Source organism: Antechinus flavipes, chromosome 2 (assembly GCF_016432865.1).
Source record: "Antechinus flavipes isolate AdamAnt ecotype Samford, QLD, Australia chromosome 2, AdamAnt_v2, whole genome shotgun sequence".
NCBI lineage: Eukaryota > Metazoa > Chordata > Mammalia > Dasyuromorphia > Dasyuridae > Antechinus > Antechinus flavipes.
The window spans coordinates 516,244,795-516,253,977 of NC_067399.1; the positions used below are offsets into that span (position 1 = coordinate 516,244,795).

A 9,183-nucleotide genomic window follows, 5' to 3' on the forward strand; every position below is an offset into this window, starting at 1 on the left:
TAATATAAATAATTGTAGATAATATAAAATATTTTGGAGTCTACCTGCCAAAGCAAACTCAGGAACTATATGAAAACAATTACAAAACATTTTTCACACTAATAAAGTCAAATCTAATCTCTTGAAAACTATCAACTGCTCATGGGTAGGCCAAGCTAATATAATAAAAATGACAATGCTACCTAAAAAAATAATAATACTATATAAGGCACTTATAATAATAGTACCTATGGCACGTATTTAGTGCCATACCAAACTCCCAAGATATTACTTCACAGAGCTAAAAAAAAAAATTCATCTGGAAGAACAAAAGGTCAAGATTTTCAAGGGAATTAATGGGAAAAAAAATGCAATTGAAGGTAAACGTAAAACTACATTATAAAGCAGTGGTCATCAAAACCATTTGGTACTGGCTAAGAAATAGCCTAGTCAATCAATTGAATAGGTTAGGTTCATAGGACAAAATAGTCAATGACTATAGTAATCTAGTGTTTGAGAAACTCAAAGGCCCCAGCTTTTGGGATAAGAACTACTGGGAAAATTGGAAATTAGTATGACCTTGTTTTGATCCACACCTAACGCCCTTTACCAAGATAAGATTAATATGAGTTCGGGATTTAAATATAAAGAGTTATATTATAAGTAAATTAGAAGAACAAAGGATAGTTTACTTCTCAGATCTGTGGAGAAAGAAGGGATTTGTGGCCAAAGAAAAAGTGCAGTACATTACTGAATACAAAATGGATAGTTTTGATTATATTAAGTTAAAAAGTTTTTGTATAAACAAACCCAATACAGACAAAATTAGAAGGAAAGCAATAAATTGGGGAAAAATTTTACATTTAAGGGTTCTGATAAAGACCTCATTTATAAAATAGAGAATTGACTCAAATTTATAAGAATTCAAACCATTCTACAACTGATAAATGATCAAAGGACATAAACAGTTAATTTTCTGATCAAGAAATTAACACTATTTCTAGTCATATGAAAAGGTGATCCAGAGTCGGCATCCCCAGAGCTGTAGGTGAGTAGACTCTGCTGTCGCTACAGCTGCCGTTGCTGTCCCTTCGGCCTCGGCCTTTTCTGAGTCTCCAGCACATTGAATAGAAATGGAAGACTATACAAAAATTGAGAAAATTGGGGAAGGTACCTATGGTGTTGTATATAAGGGTCGACATAAAACTACAGGTCAGGTGGTGGCCATGAAGAAAATCAGATTAGAGAGTGAGGAGGAGGGCATTCCAAGTACTGCAATTCGAGAAATTTCTCTGTTGAAAGAACTTCGTCAGCCTAACATCATCAGCCTTCAAGATGTACTCATGCAAGATGCTAGATTCTACCTCATTTTTGAATTCCTCTCTATGGACCTCAAGAAGTACTTGGATTCTCTTCCTCCTGGCCAGTATATGGATTCTTTACTTGTTAAAAGTTATTTGTATCAAATCTTACAAGGCCTTGTCTTTTGTCACTCATAAAGAGTTCTTCACAGAGATTTGAAACCTCAGAATCTATTAATAGATGATAAAGGTGTAATTAAACTAGCTGACTTTGGACTTGCACGGGCCTTTGGAATACCTATAAGGGTCTATACACATGAGGTGGTAACACTGTGGTACTGATCTCCAGAGGTGTTGTTGGGCTCTGTATCAAGAATGGATAGCCCTCTTGTTAATATTAAGCTCTGTCAATATTTGTCTTTATATATGTGTTTCCTTTTTAACTTGTAAAATTGAAAACTGTCCTCTGTTTTTCCAAGGTGTTGCTTACAACTGTAAATATTATAATGAATAATGCTCTATGTAGATCTCATCAATACAGCTATTTTTCTTTTTTTTTTTTTAAGTTTTTTTATTTAATAATTACATTATATTGACACTCATTTCTGTTCCGATTTTTTCCCCTCCCTCCCTCCACCCCCTCCCCAGATGGCAAGCAGTCCTTTATATGTTGGATATGTTGCAGTATATCCTAGATACAATATATGTTTGCAGAACCGAACAGTTCTCTTGTTGCATAGGGAGAATTGGATTCAGAAGGTATAAATAATCCGGGAAGAAAAACAAAAATGCAGATAGTTCACATTCTTTCTTTGGGTGTAGCTGCTTTTGTCCGTCATTTATCAATTGAAACTCAGGTCTCTTTGTCAAAGAAATCCACTTCCATCAAAATATGTCCTCATACAATATCGTTGTCGAAGTGTATAATGATCTCCTGGTTCTGCTCATTTCACTTAGCATCAGTTCATGAAGGTCTCTCCAAGCCTCTCTGTATTCATCCTGCTGGTCATTTCTTACAGAACAATAATATTCCATAACATTCATATACCACAATTTACCCAACCATTCTACAACTGATAAATGATCAAAGGACATAAACAGTTAATTTTCTGATCAAGAAATTAACACTATTTCTAGTCATATGAAAAGGTGATCCAGAGTCGGCATCCCCAGAGCTGTAGGTGAGTAGACTCTGCTGTCGCTACAGCTGCCGTTGCTGTCCCTTCGGCCTCGGCCTTTTCTGAGTCTCCAGCACATTGAATAGAAATGGAAGACTATACAAAAATTGAGAAAATTGGGGAAGGTACCTATGGTGTTGTATATAAGGGTCGACATAAAACTACAGGTCAGGTGGTGGCCATGAAGAAAATCAGATTAGAGAGTGAGGAGGAGGGCATTCCAAGTACTGCAATTCGAGAAATTTCTCTGTTGAAAGAACTTCGTCAGCCTAACATCATCAGCCTTCAAGATGTACTCATGCAAGATGCTAGATTCTACCTCATTTTTGAATTCCTCTCTATGGACCTCAAGAAGTACTTGGATTCTCTTCCTCCTGGCCAGTATATGGATTCTTTACTTGTTAAAAGTTATTTGTATCAAATCTTACAAGGCCTTGTCTTTTGTCACTCATAAAGAGTTCTTCACAGAGATTTGAAACCTCAGAATCTATTAATAGATGATAAAGGTGTAATTAAACTAGCTGACTTTGGACTTGCACGGGCCTTTGGAATACCTATAAGGGTCTATACACATGAGGTGGTAACACTGTGGTACTGATCTCCAGAGGTGTTGTTGGGCTCTGTATCAAGAATGGATAGCCCTCTTGTTAATATTAAGCTCTGTCAATATTTGTCTTTATATATGTGTTTCCTTTTTAACTTGTAAAATTGAAAACTGTCCTCTGTTTTTCCAAGGTGTTGCTTACAACTGTAAATATTATAATGAATAATGCTCTATGTAGATCTCATCAATACAGCTATTTTTCTTTTTTTTTTCTATAAATAAAATTGTAAATCCAAAAAAAAAAAAAAAAAAAAAAAGAAAAGGTGATCCAAATCATTATTGATCAGAGAAACACAAATTAAGACAACTCTGAGTTGCCACTATAGACTGCTCAGATTGGCTAAGATGACAGGAACAGATAATGATGAATGTTGGAAGGGGATATGGGAAAACTGGGACACTAATACATTGTTGGAGTTGTTTACTTATTCAACCATTCTGGAGAGCAATTTGAAACTATGTCCAAAGGACTATAAAAATGTGCATACCCTTTGATCCAGCTATGTTTCTACTGATTTTTATATCCCAAACAGATAGTAAGGAGGGAAAGGTATCCATATGTGGAAAAAATGTTTGTGGTAGTCCTTTTTGTAGTGGCAAGAAACTGAAAACTGAATGGATACCCATCAATTGGAGAATGGCTTGATTTCTTATAAATTTGAGTCAGTTCTCTATATATTTTGGAAATGAGGCCTTTATCAGAACCTTTAACTGTGAAAATGTTTTCCCAGTTTGTTGCTTCCCTTCTAATCTTGTTTGCATTAGTTTTATTTGTACAAAGGCTTTTTAATTTGATGTAATCGAAATTTTCTATTCTGTGATCAGTAATGGTCTCTAGTTCATCTTTGGTCACAAATTTCTTTCTCCTCCACAAGTCTGAGAGATAAACTATTCTATGTTCCTCTAATTTATTTATAGTCTCGTTCTTTATGCCTAGGTCATAGACCCATTTTGATCTTATCTTGGTATATGGTGTTAAGTGTGGGTCCATGCCTAATTTCTGCCATACTAATTTCCAATTATCCAGCAGTTTTTATCAAATATTGAATTCTTTTCCCAGAAGTTAGGGGCTTTGGGTTTGTCAAACACTAGATTGCTATAATTGACTATTCTGTCTTGTGAGCCTAGCCTTTTCCACTGATCCACTAATCTATTTCTTAGCCAATACCAAATGGTTTTGGTGACTGCTGCTTTATAATATAATTTTAGATCAGGTACAGCTAGGCCACCTTCATTTGATTTTTTTTTCATTAGTTCCCTTGAGATTCTCGACTTTTTATTGTTCCATATGAATTTTGTTGTTATTTTTTCTAGATCAATAAAATATTTTCTTGGAAGTCTGATTGGTATAGCACTAAATAAATAGATTAGTTTAGGGAGTATTGTCATCTTTATTATGTTCGCTCGGCCAATCCAAGAGCACTTAATATTTTTCCAATTATTTAAGTCTGACTTTATTTGTGTGGAGACTTTTTTATAATTTTGCTCATATAATTCCTGACTTTCCTTTGGTAGATAGATTCCCAAATATTTTATGGTATCAACAGTTATTCTGAATGGAATTTCTCTTTGTATCTCTTGCTGTTGGGTTTTGTTGGTGATGTATAAAAATGCTGAGGATTTATGGGGATTTATTTTGTAGCCAGCTACTTTGCTAAAATTATGAATTATTTCCAATAGCTTTTTGGTAGAATCTCTGGGGTTCTCTAGGTATACCATCATATCATCTGCAAAGAGTGATAGTTTGGTTTCCTCATTGCCTACTCTAATTCCTTTTATATCTTTCTCGACTCTTATTGCCGAGGCTAGTGTTTCTAATACGATATTAAATAATAATGGTGATAGTGGGCAACCTTGCTTCACTCCAGATCTTACTGGGAAAGGTTCCAGTTTTTCCCCATTGCATATGATGCTTACTGATGGTTTTAAATATATGCTCCTGACTATTTTAAGGAAAAGTCCATTTATTCCTATGCTCTCAAGTGTTTTTATTAGGAATGGATGTTGGATTTTATCAAATGCTTTTTCTGCATCTATTGAGATGATCATGTGGTTTTTGTTTGTTTGGTTATTGATATAGTCAATTATGCTAATAGTTTTCCTAATATTGAACCAGCCCTGCATTCCTGGTATAAATCCTACTTGGTCATAGTGTATTATCCTGGTGACAATTTTCTGTAATCTTTTTGCTAATATTTTATTTAAGATTTTAGCATCAATATTCATTAGGGAGATTGGTCTATAATTTTCTTTCTCTGTTTTCAGCCTACCTGGTTTAGGTATCAGTACCATATCTGTGTCATAAAAGGAGTTTGGTAGGACTCCTTCAATCCCTATTTTTTCAAATAGTTTATATAACATTGGAGTTAATTGTTCTTTAAATGTTTGGTAGAATTCACATGTAAATCCATCTGGTCCTGGGGATTTTTTCTTAGGGAGTTGATTGATAGTTTGTTCTATTTCTTTTTCTGAGATGGGACTGTTTAGGATATTTACTTCTTCCTCTGTTAGTTTGGGCAAGCTGTATTTTTGGAGGTATTTTTCTATTTCATTTAAGTTGTCGAATTTATTGGCATAAAGTTGGGCAAAGTAACTCCTAATTATTGCTCTAATTTCCTCTTCGTTAGTGGTGAGTTCTCCCTTTTCATTTTTAAGACTAACAATTTGATTTTCCTCTTTCCTTTTTTTAATCAGATTTACTAAGGGTTTGTCTATTTTGTTGGTTTTTTCATAGAACCAACTCTTAGTTTTATTAATCAATTCAATAGTTTTTTTACTTTCAATTTTATTGATCTCACCTTTTACTTTTAGAATTTCAAGTTTAGTGTTTGACTGGGGGTTTTTAATTTGTTCCTTTTCTAGCATTTTTAATTGCAAACCCAATTCATTGACCTTCTCTTTCTCTATTTTATACAAATAGGCCTCTAGAGATATGAAATTTCCCCTTATTACCGCTTTGGCTGCATCCCATACATTTTGGTATGATGTCTCATTATTATCGTTTTCTTGGGTGAAGTTATTAATTATGTCTATGATTTGCTGTTTTACCCAATCATTCTTTAGTATGAGATTATTTAGTTTCCAATTATTTTTTGGTCTACTTCCCCCTGCTTTTTTGTTGAATGTAATTTTCATTGCATCGTGGTCTGAAAAGGATGCATTTACTATTTCTGCCTTACTACATTTGAGTTTGAGGTTTTTATGTCCTAATATATGGTCAATTTTTGTATAGGTTCCATGAACTGCTGAAAAGAAAGTGTATTCCTTTCTGTCTCCATTACATTTTCTCCAGAGATCTATCATATCTAGCTTTTCTAGTATTCTGTTTACCTCTTTAACTTCTTTCTTATTTATTTTCTGGTTTGATTTATCTAATTCTGAGAGTGCAAGGTTAAGATCTCCCACTATTATAGTTTTACTGTCTATTTCTTCTTGCAGCTCTCTTAGTTTCTCTTTTAAGAATTTAGATGCTACCCCACTTGGTGCATATATGTTTAATATAGATAGTGCTTCATTATCCATGCTACCCTTTAGCAAGATATAGTGTCCTTCCTTATCTCTTTTAATTAGGTCAATTTTTGCTTTAGCTTGATCTGAGATCAGGATGGCTACCCCTGCTTTTTTGACTTCACCTGAAGCATAGTAGATTTTGCTCCAACCTTTTACCTTTAACCTGCATGTATCTCCCCGCTTCAGGTGTGTTTCCTGTAAACAACATATTGTAGGATTCTGGCTTTTAATCCATTCTGCTAACTGCTTCCTCTTTATGGGGGAGTTTACCCCGTTCACATTTATGGTTAGAATGACCAATTCTGTATTACTTGCCATCTTGTTAACCCCGGTTTATGCTTTCCTCCCTTCTTTCCCCTTTCCCCCCTTCCAAGTATTAAGCTTGTGAGCACCCCTTGTTTCTCACAGCCCTCCCTTTTTAGTGTCCCTCCCCCCGCCTTAGAGTTCCTCCCCCTATCTTACCCCTTTCCCTCCCAGTTCCCGTATTCCCTTCCGCTTAGCTTATTCCTTCCCTTTCCACTTTTCCCTTCTCACTTTTCAATGAGATGGGAGAAGTTTCACCATAGATTGAATATGTCTTAAGATTTTTCACTTAAAGCCAATTCTGAAGGCAGTAAGATACCCACTATATTCATCCCCCTCCATTCTTTCTCTCAGATATAATAGGTTTCCTATGCCTCTTCATGAGATGTACTACCCCCACTTTACCCTTTTTCTGGTACAATGTCCTTTCCACATCAATTTCTAGAACAAGGTATACATGTATTCTTTATGCATCTATATAGTCAAAATATAGTTCCCAAGATTAATCTTTACCTTTTTAGATTTCTCTTGAGTTCTATATTTGTAGATCAAACTTTTTGTTAAGTTCTGGTTTTTTCATCAGAAATAGATGAAATTCGCTTACTTCGTTGAATGTCCATCTTCTTCCCTGGAAAAAGATGCTCATTCTCGCTGGGTAAGTTATTTTTGGTTGCATACCAAGTTCCTTAGCCTTTCGGAATATCATATTCCAGGCCCTTCGATCTTTTAATGTGGATGCTGCCAGATCCTGGGTGATCCTTATTGTGGCTCCTTGATACTTGAATTGGGTTTTTCTAGCCGCTTGCAATATTTTTTCTTTCATCTGAGGGTTCTGGCATTTGGCCACTATATTCCTTGGTGTTTTGATTTTAGGATCCCTTTCAGTGGGTGATCGATGAATCCTTTCAATGTTTATTTTTTCCTCTGTTCCTATGACTTCTGGGCAGTTCTCTTTGATAATTTCCTGGAAGACAGTGTCCAGGCTCTTTTTTTCATCATGTTTTTCTGGGAGTCCAATGATTCTCAGATTGTCTCTCCTGGATCTGTTTTCCAGGTCTGTTGTCTTCCCCAGAAGGTATTTCACATTTTTCTCCATTGTTTGATTTTTTTGGATTTGCTTGACTGATTCTTCTTGTCTCCTCGAGTCATTCAATTCCACTTGTTCAATTCTGATTTTCAGTGAAGTATTCTCTTCACTCACTTTTTTAAAATCTTTCTCTAATTGTCCAATTGAGTTTTTTTGTTCTGTGGAATTTTTTTCCATTTCGCCAATTTTGTTTTCCAGTTCACTAATCCTATTTTTCAAGGATTTTACTTCTTTATCCACTCTCTCTTTAACTGACTTCTCCAGGCTCTTTTGCCAAGCCTCCCTCTCCTTTTCCCAAGCTTCCTTCTCCTTTTGCCAAGCCTCACTCTGCTTTCCCCATTTTTCTTCTAGCTCCCTTGTGAGAGCCTTTTTAATCACTTCTATGAGGTTCATCTGTGCTGAGGAACAGACGATCTCCTCCTTTGGGGAATCACCTGGGGACTGCCTGTTTTTAGTCTCCTCAGGATTTAGGGTCTGCTCTCTATCTGTGTAGAAGCTGTCTAGGGTTAAAGTCCTCTTCAGCTTCTTGCTCATTCTGTCTATTAATCAGAGACAAACTACCAAAGAAAAACAGAAAAAACTGGAGTCTTTCTTTGGGGGGGGGCTGGGTGTGTTATCGAGCTTTCTCTACAGACTGCAGGTGGCAGCAGTGAGGCACTAGCAGGACTGTGCTGCGCCTGCGCTCTGAGATCCCAAAGCGTGCTGAGTCACTGAGGGGGGGGAAGGGGGGGGCGGCCAGGTCCTGAGAGACTCCAGCTGTTTGCGGTTGTGTTCTTCAGCCCCGGTGTTTTTAGCTTCTCTGCTGGGCTGTTGACTTGCTGCAGGTTCCAAACCTGTAGCGAAGCTCTCCCCGCAGAGACGGCTGCGATCACTCCCCACCCCCTCTCCAGTCTGCTCCCGTGCTCTCACTGCCGCTGCCCGCCGCCTGCGCCCGATCTAAAACCGCCCCAGCCCTCCAGTAAAGACAGACCTTTCTTGGCGGATCTCAAGGATGGCTTCTCTTGGTAACTATTTGTGGGTTTTTTTCAGTCAAGCATTGATTCAGAGGCTTGTAATGAAGTGGATAGTGAGAGAAAGCGCGGAGCTTATGCAACTGTGAGCCTCCTCTCCGCCATCTTAACCGGAAGTCCCAGTTAATTTTCTGATCAAGAAATTAACACTATTTCTAGTCATATGAAAAGGTGATCCAGAGTCGGCATCCCCAGAGCTGTGGGTGAGTAG

At 36.8% G+C, this 9,183-nt stretch overlaps 2 protein-coding genes across 2 annotated transcripts; both read left to right on the forward strand.

Moving 5' to 3' along the window:
* Window positions 1-1,034: 1,034 nt before the first annotated feature.
* On the forward strand, window positions 1,035-1,641 carry LOC127551114 (cyclin-dependent kinase 1-like). The gene has a single exon (XM_051980588.1). It carries the CDS (start codon window positions 1,113-1,115, stop codon window positions 1,476-1,478), a length of 366 nt encoding a protein of 121 aa, XP_051836548.1. The 5' UTR covers window positions 1,035-1,112; the 3' UTR covers window positions 1,479-1,641.
* Window positions 1,642-2,468: 827 nt separating this feature from the next.
* Window positions 2,469-3,075, forward strand: LOC127551113 (cyclin-dependent kinase 1-like). The gene has a single exon (XM_051980586.1). The coding sequence runs from the start codon at window positions 2,547-2,549 to the stop codon at window positions 2,910-2,912; it is 366 nt and encodes a 121-aa protein (XP_051836546.1). The 5' UTR covers window positions 2,469-2,546; the 3' UTR covers window positions 2,913-3,075.
* The last annotated feature ends 6,108 nt before the right edge of the window (window positions 3,076-9,183 follow it).

What these genes read in the sequence shown, in the direction of transcription:
- LOC127551114 (XM_051980588.1), top strand. Translation starts at nt 1,113, where the DNA reads ATGGAAGACTATACAAAAATTGAGAAAATTGGGGAAGGTACCTATGGT.
- LOC127551113 (XM_051980586.1), top strand. Translation starts at nt 2,547, where the DNA reads ATGGAAGACTATACAAAAATTGAGAAAATTGGGGAAGGTACCTATGGT.